This window comes from Tribolium madens, unplaced genomic scaffold (assembly GCF_015345945.1).
Source record: "Tribolium madens isolate multiple individuals breed KSU strain unplaced genomic scaffold, Tmad_KSU_1.1 Scaffold_7;HRSCAF=85;Tcas5.2_LG10, whole genome shotgun sequence".
Lineage (NCBI taxonomy): Eukaryota > Metazoa > Arthropoda > Insecta > Coleoptera > Tenebrionidae > Tribolium > Tribolium madens.
Genome location: NW_025401050.1, coordinates 11,401,843 through 11,418,420, shown reverse-complemented (window position 1 = coordinate 11,418,420; position 16,578 = coordinate 11,401,843). Strand labels below are relative to the sequence as shown.

The 16,578-nt window shown below is 30.0% G+C and overlaps 3 protein-coding genes across 6 annotated transcripts in view; 1 reads left to right on the top strand and 2 right to left on the bottom strand.

Moving 5' to 3' along the window:
- The first annotated feature begins 598 nt into the window (after nt 1-598).
- On the top strand, nt 599-4,646 carry LOC123009783 (ankyrin repeat and death domain-containing protein 1A-like). Of its 4 annotated transcripts, XM_044406300.1 has the most exons (12): nt 599-689; nt 1,934-2,200; nt 2,245-2,343; nt 2,391-2,489; nt 2,542-2,745; nt 2,792-2,989; nt 3,041-3,139; nt 3,192-3,290; nt 3,344-3,541; nt 3,590-3,818; nt 3,871-3,999; nt 4,055-4,646. In XM_044406300.1, the coding sequence occupies exons 2-12, from the start codon at nt 1,991-1,993 to the stop codon at nt 4,132-4,134; spliced, it is 1,644 nt and encodes a 547-aa protein (XP_044262235.1). In that variant the 5' UTR covers nt 599-689; nt 1,934-1,990; the 3' UTR covers nt 4,135-4,646. The 4 variants fall into 4 exon arrangements, with proteins under 4 accessions (XP_044262235.1, XP_044262237.1, XP_044262236.1 ...); XM_044406302.1 differs by lacking the exon at nt 2,391-2,489; XM_044406301.1 differs by lacking the exon at nt 599-689 and having other exon boundaries at nt 1,469-2,200.
- A 142-nt stretch (nt 4,647-4,788) lies between these two features.
- LOC123009698 (neuroendocrine convertase 1-like) lies at nt 4,789-9,436 on the bottom strand. The gene is made up of 8 exons (XM_044406176.1): nt 9,289-9,436; nt 6,603-6,866; nt 6,397-6,543; nt 5,797-6,348; nt 5,649-5,749; nt 5,379-5,597; nt 5,029-5,329; nt 4,789-4,980 (listed from the first exon to the last, which is right to left on the bottom strand). The coding sequence occupies exons 1-8, from the start codon at nt 9,433-9,435 to the stop codon at nt 4,789-4,791; spliced, it is 1,923 nt and encodes a 640-aa protein (XP_044262111.1). The 5' UTR covers nt 9,436.
- Nucleotides 9,437-11,427: 1,991 nt separating this feature from the next.
- The window catches only part of LOC123009702 (phosrestin-2-like), a 14,943-nt gene continuing 9,792 nt past the window's right edge, over nt 11,428-16,578 (bottom strand). The window contains exons 7-10 of the mRNA XM_044406181.1: nt 15,622-15,921; nt 15,466-15,563; nt 12,372-12,605; nt 11,428-12,321 (exon numbers count right to left, since the gene is read on the bottom strand). Of these exons, the coding sequence (XP_044262116.1) occupies nt 11,875-12,321; nt 12,372-12,605; nt 15,466-15,563; nt 15,622-15,921 (1,079 nt within the window). The 3' untranslated portion in view covers nt 11,428-11,874. The remainder of the gene's footprint in view (nt 12,322-12,371; nt 12,606-15,465; nt 15,564-15,621; nt 15,922-16,578) is intronic.

The following is a 16,578-nucleotide window of genomic DNA, read 5'->3' as shown; positions in this document are numbered from 1 at the left end:
GATTAATTTTACATATAGTACTAGTTTTTCATAAGAATTAAAAAAATTTTGATTTTTTTTTGCCAAAATCGGATATTTCTAGCCTTATTTTTAACCTCATTACTCAAAATATCTCAAAAAAAATGCATCATAGAGTATTTTAACTTGTTGCATCGTGTTCAGCGTGTAATTTTACGACTAGAAAACCATATTTCAAGCATTTTTACAACTAAAACTAAATTGACTATTGTAATGCCTTTTCTTTTACTATTTACTTATTTCAACTTTTTCCTAAAAACTGGAAAAGAACTATTTGGATGTCTACACATTACATTACAGTTGTCGCGAAATAACTTGCGAAAAGTAATAATGGTTGCATAGAGATTTTGGTCAGGCTCATTATTCCTCGTGAATCACCTTGTATTTTACAAATTACTTATCGTCTTTAAGCATTTTATAAAAGTAATAATTGAAAAATAAAAAAAAATCACATGAAAATCCTGCCTTACATTTATTTATTTTAAATAAAATGGACATTCGTTAGTCAGATAAACAATCGAAATAAAATATAGTTACGCTTGCGCATGGACTATGACACGCGGCAAATGTAGACGTCCGTCGCGACGACGACCCTTTCAGTTACTGTTCGAATAAGCAACAACGTAGATATGTACCTACATACATGTGTTTTTATGCAACTTTATCAACAGGTAAATAAATTTAAATACAATTATTTTTTCTAATCCTATATTTATTACCTAGCTTGTATATGTACATCATTGTTATAATTTCAGTTTATCTTCTTTTATAAATTACTAATTCAATATCTAAGAATAAATTTACAATACCTACCAAAGCCAAATTAGTTTTTAGTCGCAACAATCGATTTTTATTTCAAATTCTAGTAAATATTTACTTTTATTATGTTAATTACATTGTATGTGACCTTACTAATACGCCATTAGCTTTTAGATAACTTATATTAAACGATATTAATATTATAATATTAAAACATTCTCCTAAAGAACCAATTTTTGTAATATTTTTCTCAATAAAAAACTATAACAACAAGTACAAGTCATAAATATTTTATTCAAATCGTTTTAAACGAAAACATCAGCACACGTTTCCCTCTTTGATTTACATTTTGATGTAAAATGTAGTCAATAAATCACTATATAGAACTATAAAAAAAATAAAACGACATAAATGTGCCACATATCTCAATCTGCTGAGTTGGTTAGTACAACAACTCAAAACCATACAAATAAAAATAATTTCTACAACAATAGAAATTTCTGGTTGATATTACCTGCTGCTGGACGCAGATTTACGTAACGTATTTAGGTTGTTATGGTAACGGGTGCCGCCCCTATGCATCCTATTAGCAAAAAGTTGACTTTTGAAATGTTCTCAAAGTTTATAAAATCTTTCAATCTATCGGCTTTTTAAACCAAAAGCTGTACATGTAGTAACAATGAATAACTAGTTAGTTCCACCTTTTAAGTGATTGATATAATGCCAAACAATGTAACTACATGTAATAGTAAAGTAATTATACAATCTGAAACAATTTAATCAAAGTTAAATCTTTTTGGTGTTTGAAATAAATTAATACGTATTTTAATAGTAGTATAAAAAATAGTTTTGTTTGTCCGTTAACATAACCAAGGATAAATAAATAGGCATTTGAATGATATTTTTGCAATCACATCACATTTCAAACAAAAAGATTTTATGCAAAATAAGTAAATCTAAACAAGCATTTAAAATAACAAAAATAATAAATAAATGAAATGTAGGCCTAAACAAATAAATCAAAGAAAGAAATTCGATATTTATTGTCGTTTCCTTTTATTTCTAGGTACGTCCTTGAACCTTTTCCACAGAGGACTGACTATTTATCATTTGATTTCATCTAAATGTCGATAAATAAATATTATTTGTTTTATAGTTTTCAACAAGTAAAAATGATTTGATAATACTAAAGTGTAATTAAGAAAAAGAAAAAATGATGTCCTGCATGAGCGCTGAATTAGAACATGGTTGTGCTTTAAGACCTGCTGGTTGTCCATCACCTACCAGCACTCCCGAAGAATTAGAAAGAAGAGCTTTAATTCAAAGAAATGATTTATTATTGCATGAAGCAGTCATTAAAAATGATACAGAAAGTGTTAGAAGAATCTTAAAAGAACCTGTCGATATAAATTCGAGAAATAACGTAAGTAAATTATAATTAATTATTTAAAATATACTTGGCTATAGTATGGACGTGCTCCTATTCACTGGGCTGCCTCTCGCGGTAACATCGACATTATGGAAATGTTAATAGCGGCCAATTGTGACATTGAAGCTCGCGATAAGGTAAAAAAAAACTTGTAATTTTTTTTTCTTTTCTAACAATTTTCTAGTACGGAATGAGACCTTTACTAATGGCATGTTGGCATGGTAGTCGTGATGCTGTACAGTTACTTATCAACACAGGAGCTTGTTCTAATGCCACCAATAAGGTTAAATATGTTCAAAAAAAATTTTTCACTAATTTCGATTAATTTTTTTTAGAAACACTATACTTTGCTAATGTGTGCAGCTCGAAATAATCGAATTACAATTGTTGATTTTTTAATTGATACTTTGGAGGATACACGAGTAGATGCCGTAGATATTGACGGTCAAACTGCCCTATTTCATGCTGCGATGGGTGGTCACATCGAAATCATCAAACGTCTTATTGATTTGGGAGCAAACTTGAATAAAAAAAACAAAGTAGGTCTACAAATTAAGCTAAGCTAATTAATTAATAATATTTTAGGAAAATAAAACAGCTCTACATGTGGCTTGCGAAAGAGGCCATTGTGACGTCGCCGATCTTCTTCTCACTCACGAAGCCGACATGGAAGCCAAAGATACAAACGGAAATACTCCACTTCATGTCGCCTCCCAAAATCAACAAACTGAAACAGTGCATATACTTTTGGAAACAGGAGCTGATCCCGATTGCGAAAATTTGGTAACTTTTTTACCACCATTTTCAGTTATTTTTAATCAATTGATTTGTTAGAAAGGATCCACTCCGTTGCACATAGCGAGCAGTTTAGGAAGTAAAGGAATTTTAGAAATTCTATTGCAGTACGGAGCTTCCATCAATAAACAAAATAAGGTAGATTTAATTTAAACTTTTTTCTAACGTTTGTCTCTTTTCTCGTTTTCAGAAAGGAAATACATCCTTACATATAGCTTGTCAAGCGAATGTTATTGAAATCGTAGAAATTCTTATAAGCAAAGGAGCGGATCTTAATAGTCTAAATGCGGTCGGCAGACACAACAAAATAATTTATAATTTTTATAATAAATGAATTTTTAGAGATTGCAATCACCTATTCACATTGCTGCAGAAATGGGTCATACGGAAATTTGTAAAGTGCTTTTAGCGGCAGGTGCAGATATCGAACAGCGAGAACAAGGAGGAAGGACTCCTCTTTATATAGCGGCAAGAGGAAGTTTCACGGCCATTGTCGATATGATCATTAAAACGGCTCGATTAGACTATCCTGCACACGTTGTAAGTGAAATCATTAGAAATAATCTAGTCGTAATTAATTTTTTTTAGGAAGATTTAAAAGGTGAAAAAAATAAAAAAGACAATGGTTTTAAGCAATCAGCTCGAAGTAAATGGCGATCGACAAAAGAAGACATCCGCGGCCGTGATAACGAAAGACTCAAAGAAATTCTTTATAAAGTGGCTTACAAACAACTAGGACCTAGCGAATGGAAAATGTTAGCGCATCATTGGGCTTTCACCGATGAGCAAATTAAAGCGATCGAACATCAATACAATGGTGCAAAAAAAAAAATCTTCTGCTTAAAAAATATATTTTGGTTTCGTTTTAGGTCCGTCAAGTTATAAAGAACACGGATTTCGAATGATGTTGATTTGGAGTCATGGATTAGGACCTGATGTTAATCCGATTAGAGAACTTTATGAAAGTCTGTCAGCCGTTGGAAAAAGACCGTTGGCTGGTAAAATAATTAATAAAATCACATCTGATTAATTTTAAACATTTGCTATTTTTAGACGCACTCCGAAGAAAAATCGATCAAGAAAACGAAACAAGACGAAAAGGCAATCAGAAAACTTGTTGCACTTTATGTTGAGAATTTTTCACATCTTTATCTTATGAAACTAACATATCTCGTGATTTTACCTTAGGCAATGGTCCAAAAATAATAAAAAAAATTATAAAACTAAAACTACTACAATTTTGGACAAAATGTAGGTAATCGGATAAAAAACTGTGATAATATGTATTAGATATAAATCATTTTACTTTTAAAAACACGTGCCACATAATAATTAAAAAAAAAAACACTTTACAATTAAAGTACAACCACCAATATTTTCTAAAATTTGACAGATGATAATATGATGATCATGGACCAATATAACAACCATTTTGTTCAAAATTGTACAAAGACGTCAATAATAAATGAATAATTCTAAATAACTATTTATCAAGTTGAAAATGTACATACATAAGTGAATAGTAAAATTTTTTTAGAACTTTCTCTACCACTAGGTAATATGATAATAACTTTATTAGCTTTTAAATAATTAATATTTTCATAAAAACTACTTCCATTTTCAAACAATCATTTTACTTATAAGATTAAACCGTTCCTCTATAGTTATTATAATAATTGTTTGCACAATTTATTAAATTTTTTTATACAAACATATATTATCATTTTAACTGTACTATAAATAAAACACAAATATTTTTATTAACTTGTTTTTTTTCTGATTATATTTTATACAAGATTCCAATAAATGTCGTCATAAGATTCCCCAGATCCAAAAATCTTATTTGCAGTATTATAAACTCTATTATAATTAAGATTATAATTTCGGGATCCTTGTCTCATATAATTCGGAATTTGTTCAGTTCCGTGAAAAATTAACACAGCTTCTTTAACAAATCCATTATTTCCTTCAGGTCCAACCTGAAAAACAAAACTTTTCTTATCAATCAAAACTTTTCAATTGTTTACTTGATCCGAAATGTTAACAGTCCATAATCCTTCAACCCTTTCTCCCCACGTCATCACCGACATAAAGCTCCAATTTTTGAAACCATTTGACGATTTATCAAGTTTTCTCTTTGCCAAAATTTCAACTTTACTTCCTGATGGAGATGTTAAAAATATTTCTAAAACACCCCGAATCGGATATTCAATAGTCGTTCGTAATTCCACATGCTCCAAAAATCGAACACGATTCTTACTACCGCGACAACCTTTCGTAAATATTTTTATAACAGTAGGTTCCCCATATGTGATTGTTTGATTAAGTCTAAACAAAAAATAATAAACAAATATTAATTTTTACATAAAAAACTGACCGAACAGGTGGAGTAACTGCACAAATCCGTTTTTCAGGCACACTCGTCCAATTAACAGCAGCCTTAACTAAACCGAAAGCATTCATTAAACCAAAACCAAACCTTGTGTTAAAATAAAAGCCGGCAGCATTTTTTTGCCACCCCGGATTCTGTATAAGAGGTGCGACTTCAGACGTCCACACGATCAAATGCTGAACATCACGCCAAGTCAAATCAGGACTAAAACAAACCCAATTAAAAAATATATGTTTATACAAAAATCAATCACACTTGACTTCAAGTGCTAAAGCTATAATTCCGGCGGCTAAAGGAGCTGAAGCAGAAGTTCCCGTGTGTTTAATCGTACACTCATTATAAAGATCCGTCGTTGCCTTAAATTAATCTTATTAGAACAAAGAAAATTTCTTCTTCAACTTACAATCATTTGGTCTTTGTACGCTCCAGAAGAATATGTGACAGCTAGAGTCGAAGCACATTCTTCACCATACCATGGAAATTCCCCTTTTTGGGAAGCACTCCCAATTGAAATTGTATAAGGACTAGCCAAATATCCATCGCAATTGCAATTATCCCCTTTATTACCACCATTTCCTGAAGCCCAAACAAAAATATTTCCTTTTCCATTTCGTCCTTTGGTGACTCCTCGACGTAAAGCTTCGACGGCAAGTCTTCCAGGACCGTCAACTGTTTTACCATCGTCATTAGGACCCCACGAGGCACTATAAATATCAACTAAATGATATGCGTAGCCGAGAGCTGAACCTTCAATTCGATCAGTGACTATTCCATCCAAGAGTTTCACTCCTCCAATTTTTGCATTGTAAGCTATTCCAACACCACATTTTCCATTATCTGCAGTCATTGCAACTTCACCAGCACAACGAGTACCATGACTGTTAAATTGAGAATGGTCGTAACGAGGAAGAGGATCATTGTCTTCTTCGTTACAATCATAACTGATTTCCGGATCCTAAAATTTCTTTGAGAAATAACGTAATTTTGTTCTAATAAAACTTACATAATTTGCTTTTAAATCATCATGGGTGTATTCTATACCATCGTCGAGAATACTGATTCTTATTCCTTTCCCTGTAATTCCATTTTTGTATAATGGAAGAACGTTTAAATCTAATTTTGGTAAATCCGGTCTACTTCTTGTGTCTTGCTATTTTATCAAAATTTACTGACATATTTAATTTAACGTGACTTTAGTTAGTTACTTACCAAATACCATTCTTGTGTCCATAATTCATCATTAAACGGTTTTCCTTTAGGATAAAGTGGCTTTTTGTGTACAATTTTATCAGAATTGTCGAGAAAATAGTGAAACAAATCTCTTTTCTGTCTTTCTTTTTTCGTTTGTACGTCCGCCCACAGTACCCTATTATCTTGAGATAATCTTTTGTGTAATTCCATTCCTCTCTTGCAATAATTACGATAAACATTGTCAATTGGAATAAAAATATAAGTATCTTTAAATCCAAGCACCTAAACAAAACATTTTTATTTTTACAGAGTGTTAAAAAAAGATTGTAAAATATTTTAAGAGATAAATAGTACGAACCAAAACAAACAAAAACGTGGGTCCGCAAAGTAACGGTTTTAGATTGAGAAAAAAATCAAATAAAAAACTGAGGATGTCGAAACTAAAGATGATGACAAAGAAAAAAAGATTTAAGAGAACAAGAAACAGAGGTTGAAACAAAACCTGAAACGGTAATTTAACAATTATTAAGAAAAGATATAACAAAAAATAAAAGCGATACAAAAAAAAACGTAAAACAAAAAAATCAGATAAAAAACTACGATTGTAGGAAAAAACTGAAGAAGACGAAGATAATGAAAAAGATAAAGAAATTCGGAAGATCTACTTGACAATTTCAAATTTTATTTTATTTTTGTTTATACGTTTCATGTTGTAAAGCTCTTATGTTATTTTTCTTATTTTTTTTTAATATTCTTACAAATTTTTAATGTTTTTAGAATTTTGGTGTCATACTTAATATGTATTTTGTAAAACAAGACAGAAATAAAAAAGTTTTAATAATCTTAACCTTCATGTTGCTTATGACATTGCGCGATTGATTTTTGTTAGTTTTTTTCTTGATGTCTAATCGCACAAAAATGTTTATTAAGACTTTTTTGTTTATTTTAATCCATACCATTACCTCCTTAAATACTTTACAACCTTTTTTTTAACACTTTATGTATTGATCCAAACTTGTTTTGCATTTGAAGCTCATCACAACAAAAACAAATCGTTACTAATTAAAATCAAAACAAAAGTGTCATTTGTACATATGTCATCAAAATTTTAAAAAATTCATGGATTTATTAAGTGAGAAAAATTCTCTCAGTGTTTTTGCAACTTGTCTTCTTGTGGAAACAATAGTTATAGTTTTCACCACTTTGGTCCTTGTAAGTTTCAAAATTTTTAATCAAAATATCTAACTTGATATAGAAATTTTTCTGGGAGAGCTTGTTTTTTGAAGAAAGAGGAACGACAATGGATAGTTTTTTATTCCTCATTGAACCAAACAGTAAGTCATTATTTTATGTATTCACACACACACACCATGTTAAGCAGGTGTTGAACATACGGCCCCCGCATAATAGTCTCTATTTATAATTCGAGTAAGAGAGGGGTGTAATATTATCGTCGTTTCGTGATCTATTTTTAGGGGTGGCACGTGCCGCTTTTGATTCAATACTCTCCGAAATTTCTGTTTGCCTGATATCGAGCGTCTAGATTCGCGCGGTCGTTTCCGACGGCGCTCACGACGCCCGCGACGTCTGCCGAAAATCGATATCAGGACGTCAAGTGGGGGAAAGAAACAATGCAGCTGCGAATAGGAATACTAACAGGGAGACAAAACAAAGAGAAAGAAAGTCAATAAAAAGAAAAAATAAAACACAACTTTTTTTATTATACTTACTGTTTTAACAAAAAATAGCCAACCTGAATCTTATAGAAAATGTTTGTTTATAATTTTTTAACTATTAGACTTTAAGGTTCTGACAAAATTGAGAAAAAAAAATTGCTCAGTTACCGCGTAGGTAAAATTCAGCCAGGAAACTGAATCTACTAAAAAATACAGTATAAAAACAATAATATTTATAAAATAATTTCCCTTTTATTTATTTTTAATTAATCATTTATTTAATTTTATTAAATAATTATTGTTATAATATGATTTTAAAATAAAAACATTTCCTTTAGAATTCTTGGTAAAAGCAATCCCTAAAACAATTTTTAATCAAAATTTTATACATATTTTTTGGGTCATATGTCACAAAACACACGTGCTTAATAAATATTAAATGTGTAAATACACATGTAAATTCCAAGAAAGTGTTCTTTCAAGAATAATATCCAAAAGACCTAATTATAAATTTTCTTTTACCAAAAGTCAATTTAGATGAAAAGATTTACTTCTTTCAGTCAATTAATTAATATTTGGATTTGTTCACTGGTTAAAATAATTGAAAAAAATTATCAAAAGTCTGAAACTTTTTTCAAAATTTTAGTATGTAATAGGAATTTACAGTATATTTAAGTTACAAAATCTTCAATTATTGTGAAAAAAAAAACAAANAAAAAACAAATGAATTATTGCCAACTGTTTTTTTTAATTTTTTTTATTAATTTTTTTATTTTTATTTAGAATCAACTAAAAAAATTGTTAATTTTTTGACAATGATTTTTTGTGTTTCGACCACTTTCCAAGTATTCAGTACAGATATTTTTGTTTGCTTTCCATTAAATTAATTACCATATGGTGTTCTCGTATTTATCAATATTAATTAACTCACTTTTTTGTTTTATCACATTTTTTTTCCTACCTACTATCTTATTTCATCTTTCATTTGTAATAATAAAATAAAAATATATATTTATAAAAAAACTCACAGGTCCTTTAAATGCATATTCCGTTTCTGCAGCTAATCTTTTCGCCTCTTCAATACCACCTAGAATTCTCACCACCAATTCGTCCTGATTTAATGCCATAATATGACAAACGCAAAGTAATAAAATTTTCACAAGTTGTCGAATCATGGCGAACAATTAGCATCGGCAGTAGCAGAAATCTAACTAACAAAATCCCACCTTCGACGTCCAATAACAAACAAAAACAATCAGGCGTATCTTTCAAATCAACAGGATAGCGAGATTAAAGGATTCGTGCGCGCGATTTAATTCCATTGGAAAATAAAAAAAGACTAAAACACAAAATAATGTGTCTTATTTGCAGGAGGACAACGTTTATTGGAGACTCAAAAATGTAACAGCAAGGAAATAATAGAAGCAGAAGAATTATAAGAACTGTAAAATTGTAGATTTTTAATTGACACTATTTTCATGTTCCCCATTGTTTAAAATAAAAAAATTACATATTTCTGATGAACATACAGTGAGCGGCAAATTACGGAATAATCTTATTGAAACTAAAAATATTTTGTTTTGGCCAAAATGCTCACACAGATCAATTTTCTTTTTGAAAAATACACAATTTTCAACTTGATGTAATATTTTACACTTTTTCAGTAATGACGTCATCAACAATTTTTTTTAAAGGAACCCTCTAATTTTTTTAGTCAAGTCGATAGATCTTTTAATTGTCGAAATCACAACACTAATAAAACATTAAATACATATAACAAAGTTTTCAAAAAGAAATCATACAAAAAGTGAAATAATATTACACAAGATAGAGTAAGATACCAGGAACATGATAAAAATGCTAAAAAAATTTTTGAAACATTTATGGCTATTTGGTTTTGTTTCCCAATTTAAACTTTTTTTTTTAATTCAAACCCCTTTCTTCCATTTTTATAACTACATATTTAGTTACAAATTTTTGACAAATTGAGAAATTCAAAAAAAAATTAAACAAAAAAATTATTAAATAGACATAAAAATACACTTTGGGTTACTTCGGATTACTTTGGCTTGGAGTAAAAAGAAAGTGTTAAATGTATTGACTTTTTGATTTTCAAAAGAAGAAAAATTCTTAGGGAAATGTTTCAAAACATCGTGCTACAAAAGACAGTTGGGGAGACTAAGAAAGTGTCATATGTCTGAATTAAAAAATTTCTAGACTTGCAAAAAAACATTTAAAAATTTTATGTTTATTATCATAAAAATTTCAAAGTTATGAAAGTTTAAAACACACTAAAGGTGGCGAGCTAGAGGCTGCCAACTTTGCAATAAATTAAATAAATTTACCGCGACTTTACAAGATCATTAAATAGACATAAAAAATGTCAAATTGTGAAATAATAATACGCTCGTTTCCCAAACAAACTGGATTTATTGGAAAATGGTAATTAACAAGACAGAGTGATGCGGACACTGCCGCCGTCGCAATTACACTGCCGGGCGTTGGCCTGTGCGCCGCACGCGTCACCAACTTCCCGCCAAAATTTGCCACCTTGTGTATAGTGGCGCCCCCTTCACTTTACAAAATGTCAATTTTTTTTGGCAGATAGAATTTTTTTAACATTTTTTCCATGTTCCTGTTTCTTACTTGAATATTTTCTCTGGAGCGCGAGTTCTGGCGCACCCTATATACTCGTAATTTTAGAACATGTTGAGAATTTTGTATTGTAACCAAACTTGGTAAATCTTTATACACAGTAACCATCGAAATTACAATAAAATAAAAAAAATACTGATTATCGACGAAAAGTGTGCGCCATTGAAATTTAATTCAAGTTGTTAAATCTAGATCTCTCCTTAATCTGTGATCTTTTTCTGAAAATAACGTTTTGTTTAAAACATGTAATTTATTTTTAATAGAGAATAATAAATTAAGACAAAAGCTTTTTTTCAAAATTGCCGCCGTTTCTAATTCTTGATCCGAAACTTTAAAACCAAGGCGTTCACTTGTAACCATTTAGGCAACCATAGTTTCATATTAGTACGTAGTGCCATCTCATGGTAAAAGAGGTATACACGAATAGAATTCTTTCTACTAGAAAACAGAAAAACGAGTTGAAAAATTTAATTTAATTTAATTTTTGTTGTGCTTTTTATTTTATATTTGTACATATGTAAATACTTTACAGAAAAATTTAGTTGTATTTTCAACTATCTGCCTGTAGTAAAAAAATCGAAAAATGTGTTTTTAAAGACAAGGTAGAAAAAAATTTATATTTTTTTAGGAAATTAAGACACAGTGCTAGATTATTATAGGGCCCCATATAGAGTAACAAACATACAATCCGACTAAGACGTTCTTCTAGTTCTTAAACAACACAACGCTCTATGCAAACTGAATCCTTTTTCTTTAGCACTTTCCGTCTTATTCATCACATCTTCCACTTCACTTTCACTTTTCACCGGCACGATTTGATCATAATCGAGTTGATTGCGTATAGTATTGGACATTTTTTTTTGCACCACAGTTTCGTCAGAATAAATTTTAGATACCACCTTTGTCACATCCTCACTTATTGTTTCTTTATTAATCTCGACAACGACTTCAGCCTGGTCTCACGTCCCATCTTTAACCGATTCAATCACTTGTTTCGATTCGAAATCGGGTTTAGCAACTCGAGTTAGAATTTCGGTGTGTTCAAAATCGGTGCAAGTATGCATAAGAGTGAAGGGTAGTTTCAAAGATACTTCTCCACCCATCACACTCACTAACAGTTTAATTTTCACATAGTAGGAAACGTAGATAGCAAAGACATTGCGTTCATCGGGGTTGTTAGCCGAACAAGTGACTGTCGACGCCAAACTTGTGCCCTGTTTCGTATACGAATCCTCCAAAGCAATCCAATTTTTCGTCGAGCTTTTCACTGGAAGTAGAGAAAATGTATGCTCGTAGATGGTGTTTGATGTGATGGGACAATTCTCCTTTGAGTTGATCATTGCAACGACGTTCTTGAATTTGCCATTTGAAAACATGCAAACATCAACGTGTTGAACCACAAACACCTGCAGTATTTTTCTTAAACAAAATCATATAAATTTCAACATTATACCACCTTTATCCGTCGTATTGTTTTGTTGCTGTTGTTTCTGATCTGAACAGAGACGTGTATTTCCTCGCCATGGGAATAAATTGCTTTGTCAAGAGATGCAAGCAAATGCACTTTGCCTTCGCTAAGAAGAAATGGTTTTTCGACTTGAGCACAAGGCGCCGGGACGCCAGCAAGATATGCCGCCAAACTGGGACGTTTGCCACCACACAAAGAACGAAATTGATCTTGGATGTTTTGCTGTAAAAAATCAAATAAAACGATTATAATTAACTTAATGTTGAAACGGTTTTTTATTTCCTTTTTTTTTCTTGAAACTACAAAAGCGTTTCCAAGTAGAGTAAATGAAATTAAGAAAATGAACCAAAGTGCGAATGGGATAGACACGTGTCTGAAATAACTCGACAGCTGATGCTATGAAAAACCGCTCTTTTCTTCGTTCTGAAATAAAAAACCTAAAAATGTGTAATTACATCATTAAACGTAATAAATATTAGATATAACCTGGTTTACGTGGAAATTTAACTTTCGATTAAAAAAAACAACAAGTTGGAATGATTGAAGAAATTGGCACAGAAATTACAGAAAAATAAGGTTGCTTATTTGTTCTTTTTTTTTTCAACCACAAAAATTGGACAAAAATCGCTAAAATATGGTTTACATTGAAAAACTTCTGATTGAAAACAAAAATATGTGTTGACTTTTTTGAAAAAATGGTACAAAAATACAAAGAAAATAAGGTTACTTTTTAATTATTTTTTTTCCAACCACAAAAAAGTGGACAAAAATCGCTAAAACATGGTTTACATTGAAAAACTTCTGTTTGAAATAAGAAATGTGTTTCTACATTTTAAATGAAAAAAATGAGTTAGCACAACACTAAAATATTAAATATTACAAAGTTTTCAAAAAAATCATACAAAAAGTGAAATAATATCATACAAGATGCGCCAGAACTCGCGCCCCAGAGAATTTTTTTTTAAAAGATTTATAGATATTTGATTTTGTTTCCAAATTCAAACTTCTTTTTAATTCAAACCCCTTTCTTCCATTTTTATAACTATTTAGGTACAAATTAAATGTCCTTCAATTTTTGACAAATTCAAAAATTAAAAAAAATCAAACATTAGAAAAAAATAATTAAATAGACATAAAAATACACTTTAGGCCACTTTGGGTTAGTTCGGATTACTTTGGCTTGAAGTAAAAAGAAAGTGTTAAATGTATTGACTTTTTGATTTTTCAAAAGAAGAAAAATTCTTAGGGAAATGTTTAAATTTAATAGTAAAAATGTTAATCGAGACGTTTCAAAACATCGTGCTACAAAAGACAGTTGGGGAGACTAAGAAAGTGTCATATGTACATAGTGGATTAAAAAATTTCTAGACTTGCAAAAAAAGTAAAAAAACATAAAAATTTCTCCAGAAAATGTTTATTATCATAAAAATTTCAAAGTTATGAAAGTTTAAAACACACTAAAACATAAAAAAGACATTAAAAATGTCAAATTTTTTGGCAGATAGAATTTTTTTAACATTAAACATGTTAATTTTGTAATAGACAAAAATCACTGAAACCTAGTTTACGTGGAAATTTAACTTTCGATTAAAAAAAAATAACCAATTGGAATGATTGAAGAAATTGGCACAAAAATTACAGAAAAATAAGGTTACTTTTTTGTTCTTTTTTTTTTTTCAACCACGAAAAGTGGACAAAAATCGCTAAAACATAGTTTACATTGAAAAACTTCTGATTGAAAACAAATATGTGTTAATTTTTTTGAAAAAATTGTACAAAAATACAAAGAAAATAAGGCTACTTTTTAATTATTTTTTTCCAACCACAAAAAAGTGGACAAAAATCGCTAAAACATGGTTTACATTGAAAAACTTTTGTTTGAAATAAGAAATATGTGTTTCTACATTTCAAATGAAAAAAAATTGTTAGCAAAAAACAGTACTTTTATTAGAATATTTGAGAAAAAAATTACGTTTTTTTTTAATTATGAGAAATAACAAAAGTCTAACGTTAATTCTTTCTTTTTAACGAAGAAATACTATTTTGAACTTGTTGTTTTAAAAAAAAAATTGATTTTTAAAAGAGTAGACAAAAGAATTTAAAATCTGGTTTACGTTGAAATTAATCTTTCCATTTAGAAAAAAATAAATAAATAACAAATTGCATGATTTCTCTCAGCAACGCAGCTTTAAATAAAAAGTAAGAAAAACAAATAATTTATAAGAAAAAAAAACAGTAATTTTTGAAGACATTAACAAAAAAGTTACAAAAATTATTATTACAAAACAAGGCTATTTCTAAACAAAATTAACCTGTTTCGTTTTTTTTTGCAAATTCTTTCTAGTTCATTTTTATTAGAACACTCTGTATCTCACGAATGGATGGTCTGATTCAATTTTGGTAAAAAGTTTTGAAAAGCTTGTTAAAATAGCTTTGTCTTTTAAATTCGGAGTGGCTCGTTTTCATTGGAACACTCTGTACATAATTCTACATTTGACTCATTAAAAAAGTAGGTACTGTTTTTGTCCGAATAAGTATAACGTAAAAAACCTTTTTGTTGTGCCTTATATAATTTTATAAGGCGATTTTACGCCCTCATTTTCTACTTTACTGCATTTCCTCTTAGTTTACTGTTATTACAGACCTGAAACGTTGCTTAATTTAATGATCAATCAGACCCAAGTAAGTCTGTCATTGATCAATCCCCCAAAAATGTATAAAAATGTATTTTTTTTTACTCAATAAGTTTGTTATTAAGGTCAAACGCTCGTTTTCTCGGCTCTAAACCGAAATGAGACTGACGAAAAAAAAATAGATAAAAACATATTTCATATGTAAGACTACAAAGTCGCGTGATAACAAAGTAGACAGAACAATAACTTTTTACTGTTTTGTTTATCATAAAACGTGACAAAAACAGATTAATTTTATTCGTGTTTTTGAACTTTTATAGGCGAATCGAGACGGCAATTAATATTACTTAAAAAATGAATTAAAAGAACAGATAATATAACCATTTCGTGTCGAATTTTTTCAACCACTCTAATTGGTATCCCAATTAGCAAATTAGTGTAATGCTTACCTCGTTATCGTCCTGTTTCGTCGGCGATTCGATGGCTCCTTCATCTTCAATTCCATTTGTGATTGTTTCACCAAAAGAAACATGCGTTTCTTTGTCACCTAAACAAAAACCATCACCGAAATTAAAAAGCACATTTAAATGAATTTCCTTACTAACTTTGCGTTTCGTTTTTTTCGTTTTTGTATTCGATATGAGTCGGTGTTTCTTCTTGCTGCTGCTGCTGCTGCTGCTGTTCCAAGCCAGTTTCCATCGACCTCGCTTTATTCTGTTGTTCTTTGGGAAACTTGACGTCTAAGGGAGCACTTTTACATCCGAATAACGTCTTTTTGTTTTGCGATCGTGACAAATTACGAGGGTTGTAGAGATGGGGCGAAGGGGGTGCGTAAGCTCGCTGCACGACTCTTATTCCCATGCGAACTGTCGCTTTACGGTGAAACTTTTCATCGGCTCGATCGGCTGAAAGAAAACAAAATTTTAATGCACCACCATGAAATTTTAATTCAAGTTGGTAGATTTTAATTGAACAATCGATGAACTTGAAGATTTGGTAAAGCGTGTGCTGAAAATATACCTACCAAAGTGTGCTCAAACACGTGAACACAATTTCGACAAATGAAAATTTGACGTAAATACGTTTAATTAATTTCAATTAACTTCACTTCAGAAACACATTTAGAGCACCAATGGGTGCATAAACAAAAAATTGGTATAATTTGCAGGACTTGAGAATAATTACGCAAAAAAGCGATTTCTTTTTCCCCATGTTTGCTAGATTTATTGTATTTAATATTCAGAAAAAATGAAAAACAATATAATTTTTTGTTTAGTACAAAAGAAAAAAAAACAATGAATAACATATGCAAAAAAAATGTTTCAAGTTGTTGAGTTTTGAACAATAATACATTACCTACTTTTCAATTTGAAAAATAAAAAAATTTGGAAACTTAAAAAAAACACTTGAAAATTTGGATAAATGTTCGTAAATCGAGTGCTGAATACATCTTGGGGTATCAACTTTTCATTAATGCAATTAGTTTGAGATGAGTAAAATTAAGGTAAGCAAAAGCTAAATAAATGGTTTCAAAAATTGGTCAATATTGGTTTTTGATTTTT

What these genes read in the sequence shown, in the direction of transcription:
- LOC123009698 (XM_044406176.1), bottom strand. Translation starts at nt 9,435, where the DNA reads ATGATTCGACAACTTGTGAAAATTTTATTACTTTGCGTTTGTCATATT. An exon ending in GGACACAAGAATGGTATTTG is followed by an intron (nt 6,544 to 6,602) that starts GTAAGTAACTAA and finishes TTGATAAAATAG; the next exon opens with CAAGACACAAGAAGTAGACC. An exon ending in CTGTTAACATTTCGGATCAA is followed by an intron (nt 4,981 to 5,028) that starts GTAAACAATTGA and finishes TTTGTTTTTCAG; the next exon opens with GTTGGACCTGAAGGAAATAA.
- LOC123009783 (XM_044406300.1), top strand. Translation starts at nt 1,991, where the DNA reads ATGATGTCCTGCATGAGCGCTGAATTAGAACATGGTTGTGCTTTAAGA. An exon ending in TAGACTATCCTGCACACGTT is followed by an intron (nt 3,542 to 3,589) that starts GTAAGTGAAATC and finishes AATTTTTTTTAG; the next exon opens with GAAGATTTAAAAGGTGAAAA. An exon ending in TGGAAAAAGACCGTTGGCTG is followed by an intron (nt 4,000 to 4,054) that starts GTAAAATAATTA and finishes TGCTATTTTTAG; the next exon opens with ACGCACTCCGAAGAAAAATC.